The following is a 13,997-nucleotide window of genomic DNA, read 5'->3' on the forward strand; positions in this document are numbered from 1 at the left end:
TCTCTTCTGTGTCATCAGCTCATTAAAAATAGGTGCAGTGTACAATTTATTGCGAGAAATAGTGTGTCCTAATTTAGGTTTCTGTACAATCCCCTGCGGCAACAGTATGGTCATAAGAAGCTTTATTTCATCCTTATTTTTTTGGACCCGGTCTTCACCTCGACTCCTTCGTTTCATCTTACTAAGCTGGGTTTTATGTGCGATTTCCTGCTGGGCATCTTTTGTCTGTTCAACTACGTTCTGGCATATCTCGTCATAAAAAAATAATTAAAACACTTTGCTCGGTTTTGTTTTCGCTAAAAACTCTCCCTTTACATCACGATGGAATTTTGGAACAATGCGGGACTTTCTTTGTCTGTTTTCAGTATAAGTTGACGAAGAACTAGCACTGGTTGGATTGTAATCAGTATTATCGTCTCCTATGTCACAGTCATGTCGCTGCTTGAACTGGAATCAAACACCTGTTGTCTCTTTCACGACTACTGAACATTTGCATCAGCTGGGCCCAAACCCTGTACATTCAAGGCTGCAGTACTTATATCCCAGGTAAGTTCCTGTCACTTACTAATTCCCCTTCGGCAGAGCTATGATCACTATTCTCCCCACTAAATTCCAACATTTTGTTTATCATGGCCCGTAAATGATCTTCATCTACCGGTGGGGCCGGTAATTCCTTTTAGACATTTTAGCGGAAATTTAAAAAAAAAAAAGGATCGAATAGAATCCTGGTCTCTGCAGTTTGGATGGAAATCATGAATTGTGCTTGTATTATGGATGCGTACGATAATAAATGTTGTGTAACTCGCGGTAAACACACACTCCAGTCGTGAAGGAAGAACTCGAGAATGGATAATAAATCAGATCACAGTACCAAAATGTTATCAGAGAGGTCTGTTCAGTATCATAATCTCTAGGAATCCCTTCTACAGAGATATTATTACATCCAAGGGACGATTAAGCGATGAGCTAAAGCTTAGTGTGATGCTATTAGGCGTTAGGTCATTCTTGCCCGGATGTAAGCTGTGTTCTTTATGATGCAACTCGTGGATGACACATTGGTATTGGAAGAACATAGTTGAAAAAATTATCATCAGAGGGCAGACTCATCCAGAATACGCTGCTGAAAAAGAAATAAACCTCCGCAGGCAGGCAACTGAGATATAAAATAAAATTTGATATATTCGCGTTCTCCGCCGAGCAAACGACTTGTAGCCGCGGATCTCGTCGCATCACCCACCAAACAGGTTAAAGACCATTTTGTTTTGAAAGACATGTCTGCATTCTTTGTTAACTCGACAGTACTGCAACGTTCAGTATGACTGGGTTATGGAGTTCGGAAATCCCTAGTCCATAGTGGCTGCATTTAGTAAGATTTTATCTGAAGGAAGTCTCTATGACCAGGTCATTAGTGCATTGTAAGAATAACAGATCACCTGTGAGTGTTGTTTGAAGGAATCAGATACAGGAATATTTCTTATAAGCAATTTCACTTCTTTCTTTCTTTCTTTCTTTCTTTCTTTCTTTCTTTCTTTCTTTCTTTCCTTCCTTCTAGACATCATACTGGAACCTTACCACCAACGCCATTGCCCCATAGAACCATACAATAGCAACATTGCACCCAAACTGGGCTATCGCCATGCGGGACCAAACGCCAAGGCGTTCGATGGTATGGGGCTTTTCAGTCTAGAGTCAAATGCCACCTCATCTGGAAAGCAAAGAAAAGTACAATCCAAAGTGATAGGTGAACAGAAGCTCTTCCGACTGTGCAAGGATTAACTGCACTCCCTCCGTTCCAAAAAACACAATAAGTCCTCCAAGAGCCACAGAGCATTCGCGGCATAATATCAAAAATACAACACTAAACTAAGTTAAAGGCATAAGTGATTGGAGGAAAACTAGGATGCATTTAACTACGGCAAATGATAAGCGACAAACTTTAAAACCCTATTTAATATACCTTGATAAAATACAAAAATAAATTCAATGTAACCCTGAATAGTACTACAATAAAAAAAAAAAAAATGTACAATGTCTGATGGACTGAATACATAAACTCTGAGATATGACTCCGTTCATTGAAAATTAACTCAACTTGAACGTTCTTTTTTTTTACGACATGACAAATATACCTAGATCAATAAGCACACACTAATTTGAAATATTCTTGAGTACAGGAATATCCTTGTAAATGCGACGGTTCTCATCAAAGACTTTCTTCACTATCAGAAGAAACACACTATCTAAGCAAAAATTGGAGACAACTTTGAGTGGTCACCTAACTAATTAACTGAAAATGAAAACCTACAACCTGTTTTCCAGTCTTAGACCGGGTCAGGAATGTAATGAATGAAACATATACAGTCGAACCTGCCCTAACGGACATCCTTATTCAGCGGACGCCTCCCTATACGGACAATTTTTCTCGGAACCGATTTTATTTTACGTAAGACAAGTGTTAAATTGGCCTCATATAAGCGGAAACCTCGAACTGCGGACAGCGGACATCGCCATTTGTCCCGTCCACAATTTATACATTGCAGGACAACTTATTAAGCCGGACCACATTTCATCCTTTCTTTTAAAACCATTCTTCAAATGTAAGGAAATCCCTTTTGAATGTTTGTACTATTTTGACTGCAAGGGGAGAGAAGGTACATCGGAATGCAGTTCTACCTAGTGGTGTATGGGCCTATTCCGAGAATTCTAATTGCCCAGAAATACTGCCAGAGACTGTTGACTCACAAGTTACATGGGGATTTTCTTCCCTTCTTGCATCATTCTATTCATAACTCGGATTGTCGCTGATAAGGTCGAGCTCAGCTAGTCAACTTGAGAATGAAAGGACAGTACAGGCGCTAATTAGTGAGACAGAAATACCGTATCATTTCAGTTGTCTGTTAAACATGAGTAACAAGGGATTTACTTCAAGAAGCTGTAATGTTTGTAAATGATGTAAAATCACTTATAATAACTCTCTATGAAATACTAACACAGAAATGACTTAGAATAATAAATATAGAGATATGTATGCTTACATTTCAGGTTCGATTATTTTTACAAACTTGTTTTAGCGGACACCTCTCGTAACGGACCATTTTCCTCGGAACCGACGGTGTCCGCAGAAAGGAGGTTCGACTGTATATATATATAAACAATGAGGTCGCCACTCCCAAGGTGATTATTAATGATTGATAGATGCAATGAAATGATAATGGAGAGTGTTGCTGGAATGAAAGATGACAGGGAAAACCGGAGTACCTGGAGAAAAACCTCTCCCGCCTCCGCTTTGTCCAGCACAAATCTCACATGGAGTGACCGGGATTTGAACCACGGCATCCAGCGGTGAGAGGCCGACGCGCTGCCGTCTGAGCCACGAAGGCCTGCCAACTAATTAACTAACACTAAAAATAATACGCTAACACTAGTAGACAATATCACAACCAACAACAAAATTAAACAGATGTCGGGTACGGAATCGAACCCACATCGCAATGAACCCGATAACAAAATCACGAGGCAGAACCCACTCTCAAATTCAGACTTCAAACATGAAATAAATCTCAAAGAACACATTCAAGAATTATGTACACACACTACACACAGAAGTGTAAACAACAAACACATGTATTTCAGGGAACAGAAAATAAAATAAAACTTCTGTGTGACGGAAAATCCAGGGTTTGCCTTGGGCTTCGAACCGGTGGTCTCCAGGATGCCACCGACAAATGGGTCTCTGAAAATCCCTATCTAAATTATTCAAAAGATCAACAAATAATACTATTCTGGCGTTCCAGTTACTCAATTTCTTTACAGAGATAATTATGAAAGAATTAAAAAGGAAATCTTCTAATTGCGATCGTGTATTTGTGAACCCCTAAGTTTTTCCATATTGGTGCACAGGTTTGAACAATACTCTTGGCAGAATTCTTTCTTACGAGAGTGGCCAGGTTCACCCTCTCAATAAATCATAAATCATAACATCGCAGAGCCGTGCTTGTAAATGCTGACTGAAGACCCTTCATTTTAAACATTCTCAAAGTGAGGCAATAAGTCTCCCTGAGAAAACATCGTGGTAAATATATATCATTTCAACCAATATCCTCTTATCATATTCAAAAGTTTCATTTACTTATTCATTCTTTGCCTATTTACTACTCTTTAACTCACATCAAATACAGTAGAGACAATACAAGACACTTCCGGATTTAGCCTTGTTAAAATGGGAGTCAAGTCGCAAGTTGTGTTACCTGAAAATTCGCACTAAATTCAAATATCAATGGAAATGTATATACGGAAATGGATAAATAAATTATGTCTAGAAAGAAAGTGTTGCTAAAATATTAACTTCAAAGTTGCTAAAGCAATTCTGGATACATGAATGAAGAATTATTTAACAGGTTATTATTTAAAGACTGAAATTAGACATATAATCAGGATGTGAAATGGACTACTGTGAAAGGGCTTGATCTTTCATTTATGCATTACTTTTTTAGCTTTAGCATACCTGCCTGAAATTTCACGGCTAGATTTGTCTTTTTTTTTTCTTCATTTAAAAGCATTGTACATCACATTAGGACACTTGGCAATAAAAATATAAAAATATCAGCACATTCCTCACACACATGATTCAATGAATTTACATTTAATAGCAGGACAATTTTCCTTTTAACTTGAAACCTACTAACAGAAAGAAAATATATAAGTTTAGCCGCAAAAACATTCAAAATTTCCCTATAAGCAATACTTGCCATTATATTAGGGTAAAGTAAATTTGCACCATCATCATCACATTTCTTAAATCAACCATATTTTCTTCAGTGCTTACGGCATTCCAAATGGGGTAACTTGGAACACAACCAGCCGTACACATATGCATATTCCTGAATTAAATCAAAACCCACAGATCACACCTACAACAACACATCGGTATTAAAGATTAACTGATGCACTAATACAACAAAAGAAGCTTATTATATTTTAAGCCAGTTAAAATATGGGTCACACAGGTCAGTAGTTTAGGAAGTAGGCCTTCTATAAAAATATCTTTGTAACTGGAAGAATATATATGCAAACACAGTATTTACTTACATTTTCTTGTCATGAGGGAAACGGAAAAAAGACGCAAATCCTTCTGCACTTCATAGTTATTGCAGCCAAACACAGCACACATATTTTCACTCATATTGACAGGAGATATAAAGGAATGACACTCGCTACTATTTACTTATGTCAACTTAATGCAAACACATAAATAACCCCAAAAACTTCACAAACAAATACACACGCTCTTATGACAGAATTAGTAACTCTCAGGTCACTCCGCTAGACAGAGCTCTAATCGCTGTCCTTCGATATCTCCCAGAGTGTCGCATATTGTCTCTATTGTATTTGCTCACATCAATCCACTATTCATCTTATCAATGTCACATCCATACACATGGAATACCCGGGTTCAAAACTAGTCTATCGCATAGAAAAATGAGACTATGGTTTTCCTACAAATCTGAACGCAAACAAAAATCTCAAATGGATCTCAATGTAGCCATAACTTTATTCTAATTTAAAAGAAATGTACATACAGTAGAAGTCCGCTATAGCGAGTATGGCATATAACGAGAACTTTTTGCTGTCCCTTCAAAATTCTTATATTAACCCCTTCAGTGGCACGCCCGAGAAATTCTCGGGTGGATCACGCCTGCCCATAACGTCACCGCCCGAGAAATTCTCGTTTAGCTGCAGTGTTCATTTCGCGATCGCCCAATAATTTCTCGGGTGCTCTAATGCTTTGGAAAATGTTTTCAAGCATTCTCAACAAATGGCGGGAGGATTTCCAGCTGTATTCATGAAGTGTCTGGCCTAAAATATGCCTTATCTTTTCTACTTTACATATACAACCTCTGGCCAGCTGACGAGGTAAACAGAAATGGCGAGCGCGAAACGGAAGAGAAGTTTGTCTGAAGACAAAATAAGGAACTACATCAAAGATGAATCTCTAAGTGACATTAGTATTTCTGATAGTAGCTATAATGGTACTATTGATTCTTCAGATGATGACCTCAGTAATTGTAGTGAAAGTGAAGAAGGTATTACGTCAGAAGCTAAGGTGATGGTAGATGTTGAATATACATTCGTTTGGAAAATGTGTAAGCCTGGGGATAGTGCGCGACCTAATATTATTCCATTTACGGCAAATCCTGGTGTGAGGATTATCAGAGGTGAGTGCGATTGACTGTTTTGAACTGATTGTAACAGATGAAAGTGTAAATTTGACAGTGCCCGAAAAAATTCATTGGCCCTATTCTAAAATTGCATTGAAAAACTTGTAAATAAATCTCCGCATGGAAGGGCACAGTTTTGGAAAAAATAAACTCTTACAAAATTTGGCAATTGATTGCGTTAGTGTTGCTGATGGGAATAATACAAAAGCATGAAATAAGAATGTATTGCTCACAGGACAGTATAGGTCCTACTCAAAACACCAGTGTTTTATGATTTTTATGAAACTATATCACAGGCCTACTGTAAAAAAGTGTTAATAGAGTGTAAAGTAAGATTTTATTAACCTTGAATAATATATGAATGTGTTCCCTTAATAATTGTTACTCATTCCTTGCTTCCTAAAAATAAATAATTTCCTCCGAAAAACCTCACTTTTCTGGCACAGGAGGTCTCCCAAAACCCGCCACCGAAGGGGTTAAACTGTGTATCATCCTTCAGTTACAACGAGAGCCCTATTACTGACGCATCCATTATTACGAGTGATTATGCGTGCGCGATTTATTTTGTTGCAGGTATTTATGCACCCCAGCGATTATGTTGCATGCGATCGGTTACCTTCGGTATCGTTTCCCCGTCATTTCCACTAGCGAGTTCTCTTGTCGACATTCGAAGGCGATGTTGGAGTCGATTAGCAATACCCGTCAACTGCTGTTTCATAACGAAAATTCAAAATGGAAGAGGACATATTTTGTAATAAATGTGTAAATAATGCGTCCGATAACAGTTGTTAACTAGTTAAAAATAAAGGCTAAATGATCGCTTAATTTTAATGCAAAATACTAAAATTAGGTAAGAATGGGATACACCATGAGATATGGCAGAGTGCATAATTGATTTCAGAGGTTACTTTATATTTTCTCGCGTCTGCTTAAATTACAGAAAGGCTATTAACGCTTAAATTTATAGCGAGAAGATTATAATTTCTCTACTGGCACTTGAAGCGTGTTTTCATGACACGTATAGTACGGTTAAGTTAGGATAGGTGACGCTGTTTGAATAAGAAAACTGATACGCTTGCCACAAAATGCGATCGATCATCATCAGTACGGTATAGTTTTCTCACTTTGTGCATTGTTTTGCTATTTGCTTTTCATTGCACCGACACAGATAGATCTTACGGCGACGATGGTACAGAAACGGCCTAGGAATGGGAAGGAAGCGGCTGTGGCCTAAATTAAGGTACAGCCCCAACATTTTCCAGGTGTGAAAATGGGAAACCATGGAAAACCATTTTCAGGGCTGCCGACAGTGGGGTTCGAACCTACTATCTCCCGGATGTGAGCTCACAGCTGCGCGCCCACTATGTGCATTTGCGAACTCTCTCGTAGACATTCGATTATCATACCAATACTGGCATTTTGAAGACACTACCGTCATGCATTACCAGTACGGATTGAATATTCCATACAAAGAAAGATATTAATTTTACCGTTTGAAATCTTCAATAAAACAAATCTATGTTTTACCCTCTCAATCTAAAGCACTCTCAACCTTCCGGATATTTCATCTATAAATCCATGCACATGCTTTACTTTAAATTAACATTTTATAGGATGTGAACTGTAGATAAGTGAGCTTAATTGCATGAAGCTGTACTGTAACCGTATCGGCCATACATATAATTAATTGAAAATTGGTTTAGGCTGTGGAAACTTTTGTCATGCTTCTTTGTCCATGTTGAAGTTAACTTGCATCAGATTGCACAATACCTCCGACTTTGTGGTGCAAACACAAGTCCGTCATAGCTGGAGAGATCCCCAGAAAGAGAGCGAGTTATGAAAATGACAACGAAGGAAAATACATAGCAATAACTCTGCCCACTAAAAATGGCCGAAACACCGTAATGCCAACGTGCAAGCTTGATTTGTGTTGTAAGATTTCGAGATAAGCAGATTAATCAGTAAGGGAAACTTTGGCATGTTATATGTTTGTATAGTAGACTTCTGCCAATATAATAATTGTTTGTAAAATTTCAATGTGTGAAAAATTACGCCACCAGAAGATTATATAAGCACCAGTGGTGTATCCACACTAGCTGAGAACGCAGACTCCAGACGGGGAATCCCCGAAAAGGTGTCATACAGTATTTGATAGTAAATATCAGATAAAATGCTGATCAATTTGTTTTCCACACTTAACCAAATTACTTAGAATTCTGAGCTACACATTTGACCATATCGCCAGTGTCACAGGACTCATAGAATGGCTGATATGAAAATGTGGTGGGGACCATGTTCCCGCTGTTGTTTGTGTTGGGGTAAAATTAAAAAAGAGCCTGCGCTGATGCAGAAGAATCAACTTAACGTGAAATATTGGAGGCAGACACACGGTCTGCTGGTGTCTTGGCCTTGCCTGTGCTTTGGAGTGCTACTGTACATTTTGTCGATACGCTGTATGAAAGACTATGATCAAGTTACAGAAAAAGTTAAATTACTGAACTATGTGAAAATTTGACTAACAGGATGATTGTATCGCTGTAAAGATGACCGCGGGAACTGTGAGTTTCATAAACTGTGTTGGTGAAAGACGTAATTTAATTGAATCAGTGATCCATGCCAGCACCATGATGGGTTAAGTATCACCAACGGCCTTCCCAAGGCCCGAGCCATGGATTTCTCGAGATGACGAAGAGAACATTAAATTTGAAATACTAGTAAATGCGGGGTTATTTTGTGCAAATATGTAGATCACGTAGATAGGATAGTAAATGTGAAATGGATGTGTTTTTGAATTAGGGAGACGCTTGTGAGTGGTCTTCATATTGTATGAAATAATGTTTATCTAGATGGGAACGGAAATTCTGGAATATGGAATAACGGCCAGCACGCTAACCATTTAGCCATGGAGCCGGACAGTTCAAACTGATGGTGTAAGTATCCTCGTATGGGGATTGTTTATGCTGGATAAAGCAAGTCCCCTGTTACATCTACCAAATTCTGTCACCGGTAAACTATAGAACCTGCTGTGCGATAATGTCCACCATTTTGTTTGCCTCCAGCAGCCTGCAGGAGATCTATATCTACAGCAAGACAGTGTAGACAGGATGATGCCTGCCTGGTCCTCAGGATCATCCTTATTCAATCCTGCTGAGCACATCTGGGATGCTGTCAAGAGAAATGTGCAGGGCCTGGACCCTCTTCCAACCATTCTCTGAGCATTATAAGAGGTTGGGCAGTGGTCATCAATCAGTACACCTCCCCAATGCTGTGGAGTCCACGTTACGCTGCATTACTACCGTCGTCAGGGCTGAAAAATGATGCTAATGCTACTAGCCAGTCATCTCTAAATCAATTCATCACCAATGTATGTGACATTATAGCAAATACAAGTTACAGTTAGTGAATAAGTGACTTAACCAAAAATGTGCAACCAAATTTTTTTTTTTTCATTTCCTATATTGGTAACTATTCAACACTTGCTGATCAAATGATACACTGTAAGAGAGACTGGCAAGATGAATGCAATGGTGAAATAATAGTGAAGATATTTCAACCAATCAATCAAATGTTATGTGATGTCGAAGTTAGTACTGGCAGCCAGCTACGATGACTCATGGAGGCACTTGCTACAAAATAACATTCGCTCATCAAATAACCACAGAAACAGCTTCATATCTTATTTCTCATATCACCTCCCCATACTCATGGCCATGTACCGAATCTCTGACTTTAATCCCTAGAGAAGCAGAAATTTTAAGTTCCTTATGGTTATAATGAAAGATATGTGGAAGTTTCTCATAATGATGCTAAAGTGACTTACATTTTTGCTTTGATAAACTCTTGGAAGATGTGTTATCAAAATCAGTGAAGTCATAGCTCTGCTTGTCACCCACAAATGACTCCCTCTCAAGCCGCTCATTTAAATTATCAATCTTCTCCTGCACTAGAAAAAGGAAAAAATAATTACATTAACAACATATCAGAGAAGGAAGTATGAAATTCACCAAACAGTTTTCTAAGTTATTATGTCAGCTGTGTAGTTTTGAAAGCAATCAACATTCTTCCACTAAATGTAAATTATATACTCAGACTTCAAATTCAATTAGTTCTGTTCTAAGTTGCTTGGAATACGACAGTAGTGATACTATGCAAGGACATAATAAAAGAAAGATTCTGTAAAAGTATCAGAAATTGTCAACAAGAAATTTAATTTTGTGTATGATAGGCTTAACTCAGACCTGATTTTCTCCTAAACAACCGACCAGACAAAGAGAAGGATTTCAGTTCAGGACTGTCAATCTCTTATGATCGTTTCATCTCATTTAATACAGATATTTTGAGCACACACTCACTGCTGTAACAAACTTTCTTAATATAGCTTAGATCACAAGAGCACCTTGTTATGTATTTCAAGTATGAGAAATGTTTCTGGTTCTCTGTGTTAAGGTTTAAAACATTGTCTTGTTGTAATAATAATTATATTTAGTCTTCCTCAAATGGCTGAGGTTGCCAAACCAACAAATAATATCATACAATATAAATTTAGTACCTAATCTAATTACAATGCAAATAAAAACAATAATTCTATTGATAATGTAGAGAAAGCAATACTTAGTCACAAAGAAGCCGCAGATGAATTAATTGATTTAAAGTGTATGGAGCATAGAGGTGATACCTCAAGATCGATATCGAGGCTTTTAATGTATGTATGCCCCAGCTCACATTGGTCTCATTTGGCACACCAAAGTGTTGTAAGTAGGTGACCAATAGTTTAGAAATGGTGCCCCTTGCACCCAGCATGAGTCTTATGACCTCGATGTCCTCAAGGTTGTAATTATTGAGGTAATATGGAATGGTTCGTGAATATATCCTCTTTTTTTCTTCATCAACTTCAATGGGCTGTTGTGCATATACTTCAAATCTGACTGTTGGGTCGAGAATGAAACTCTTTTTGCTCCAAGGCGATCATGTTGATTTGTCTTGTTCCACCGTCAACTGCGAGACCATGGACCTCTTCATGTACTAGATGCTCTTTTCCACATAGTGTATCAGCCGAGGAAGATCAGATGTGATGGTGTCTAGTGTTCCGTAGACATTCGCCAAATGGGCAAGATCCTAAGACGTGTCCCAAAGTTTCAATCTCACCGCATCATCTGCAGTGGTTCTAGTCTTAATTATTCAGAAATATACCTTCACATATGAAAAAACCCAACATTATCAGTGTCTGGTGTGTGCTAAAAATTTCTGTTAACTAGCGACAAGCACTACCCAAAGCTTGATAGATCACACACAATAAGTATCGAAAATGCCTTAATACTCGATGCAACAAGATGAAAGTTACACATATGAAAAGTGGTGTATCAGAGAAATTGAGAAGCTAGCTTTTGCATCTCCTCTAAAGAGTATAGGATACTAAATTAAATTCTTCCCTGTTAAAATTTCTCTGTACACATATTTTGATATCTTTGCAATGTAGCATGAAAGTTTGATATCAGCCAACTATATCAGTATGTAAGAGCCCAAATTTACCGTCTATTGTACTCCATGCAACCTTACCTACCACTCATTCTTCTAGTTGCTAAAAAATCCTGTGTGTGTTTATTCTATGACACATTTTCCTGCACCAACTTAAACACTACAAGAAATGGAAACCCATACATGTCAATGATCAAGAGTGGTCCTCAGGGTTTGTGAAAACTTTTTAAAAATTAGAATATAAGTGCACTGTTAGCTTTAACAGCAGGAATTTCAACTGTTCTCGAGTATGTATGGGATACAGATCACAAATAAGAATATGAAGATCACTGAAATACTTAAAACTGCCAAGGAAAGTCATTAAACTTGATAACCAGAAATTTTTACTAGAAAATGGGCAGTTCTAAATTTACCCAGTAGAACTCTCAAACTCTTAAGGCGTTATCTTTACAGTTCCTATGTTGAAATAAAGCTTTCAACTACGATGTGACTACAGTGGGACACAGCATTTATACATCAAATATGCCAGGCTTGTGCTGATAGATTTACTAACTCCCACAGGACAAAATTTTGCCACCTCGAAGCCTCCAAAAATGGTAAAAATGGTTAATGGGACATAAAACCAATAACATTACTATTATTAGTATTAGCATTTATACACAGCAGTAACTGAAGCCATAGGGTGGTAAGAGAAACAAGAAATTTCCAAATTTTGACACATTATTATCTACTGAAAATTTTTTTCCCGTGTACATAAGAATGGAGCTATTACCACCCAAACTATTCAGGAAGGAATGAGACAGAGAAAAAAAAAATCAGTTGAATGTGAAAGAAATCTCAGTTTTCTTCAAAATAAGACCTAGTCAGACAAATTACAAAGCAATTCTGCAGAATTTTCTCTATAATTTCTGATAATGAATGTTTCAACCAATTAAAGTAAACACTACAAAAATATTGAAATTGCAACACAAAACTGAATAACTTGATTTTGTTGGTCTTAAAAATATAGTAGTTGTAGTAACTTAAAAAAAAAAAAGTATTTCAATTGAATTGCTCATATAACACTCCTCACATGATTTCTCACAGACAAAACATGTTAGTGTTAGAACTGACTTGCAGTCTGTGACGTGAAGTGCTCCCCTATCAAATATGTCTTGACAACAGAGATGTACACAATATTGAGGGCTGAGAAAATTGATCTATCAGTGCAGGCTATTTATAACAGAATATTAAAGGCTGGGAAATGTGATCCATCCGAGTAGGCTATTTATAAGGACTGTTTAATAGCATGCTGGTAGGGTACTCAATTAAGTGACTGTCCTCTAGAGGCAAACACTGCAAACAGGATCATTCGGCAGGATAAATCGCATGCTCACAATGTATGCATCCAGCTCCATGGCTAAATGGTTAGCGTGCTGGCCTTTGGCCACAGGGGTCCCAGGTTCGATTCCTGGCAGGCTCGGGAATTTAAACCTTAATTGGTTAATTTCGCTGGCACGGGGACTGGGTGTATGTGTCACCTTCATCATTTCATCCTCATCATGACACGCAGGTCGCCTACAGGCATCAAGTCAAAAGACCTGCACCAGGCCTCTCTGGAGGCCACACGGCATTTCATTTCAATGTATGCATTTCGATGGAAGCTTTCCAAGTCATCATATCTTTACAAGAGCCTGCCACGTCCCTCGGCCTAAACTCTATTTTACTTGTGTACGGCATGATGGATAAACAACTGAACAACTCTCAACTTATGTGAGCTGCAGAACAATTGCTTCTGGTGCAGGAAGCACGCACCCCAATTCTGCAGAAAGTGATTCAGAGCTTTACTGACTCTATACCTCAAAGACTTTAGCAAAGTATTGCAGCTTGAGATGTTTAAATCTTGAACTGACCTGTTGAAATATGAGCACAGAGGGAGTGGAAGGTGTTATGATATCAATGCCCAACTCCCATCCCCCAGGCTCCCTTAAGGGTTTGCAGCCTAGCAGCTTCAGCTATTATAATTTCCATTTCAATAAGTCTTTATTAAGCCAGCCTCGTAGTCTAAAGGTAGTGAGCCTGTTCCCTATCTGAAGGACCCAGGGTTGATTCCCAGCCAGATCAGGGAATTTTACATGGATCTGAGGACTGATCTCGAAGTCCACTCAGCCTAAATGAGAAAACTCAGGAGCTATCTGACAGTGAGATAACAGCCCAGTTTAGATGGTCAAGAAAAATAATGACAAGAGGATTTGTCGCTCTGACCATGTGTTGCCTTGTAATCTGCAGGCCTTCGAGTTGAGCAGCAAATGCTTGGTATGCCCA

At 38.2% G+C, this 13,997-nt stretch overlaps 1 protein-coding gene across 14 annotated transcripts in view; it reads right to left on the bottom strand.

Annotated features, from left to right (window-relative positions):
• The window catches only part of Wdr37 (WD repeat domain 37), a 167,487-nt gene that overhangs the window by 72,582 nt on the left and 80,908 nt on the right, over positions 1 to 13,997 (bottom strand). For 12 of the 14 annotated variants that reach the window (XM_067137018.2, XM_067137017.2, XM_067137011.2 and 9 more), the window contains one exon: positions 10,039 to 10,161. In XM_067137018.2, coding sequence (XP_066993119.1) covers positions 10,039 to 10,161 — 123 coding nt within the window. The remainder of the gene's footprint in view (positions 1 to 10,038; positions 10,162 to 13,997) is intronic. The other 2 variants (XM_067137021.2, XM_067137022.2) reach the window with 1 other exon arrangement.

The sequence above is a fragment of the Anabrus simplex genome, chromosome 1, assembly GCF_040414725.1.
Source record: "Anabrus simplex isolate iqAnaSimp1 chromosome 1, ASM4041472v1, whole genome shotgun sequence".
Classification (NCBI taxonomy): domain Eukaryota; kingdom Metazoa; phylum Arthropoda; class Insecta; order Orthoptera; family Tettigoniidae; genus Anabrus; species Anabrus simplex.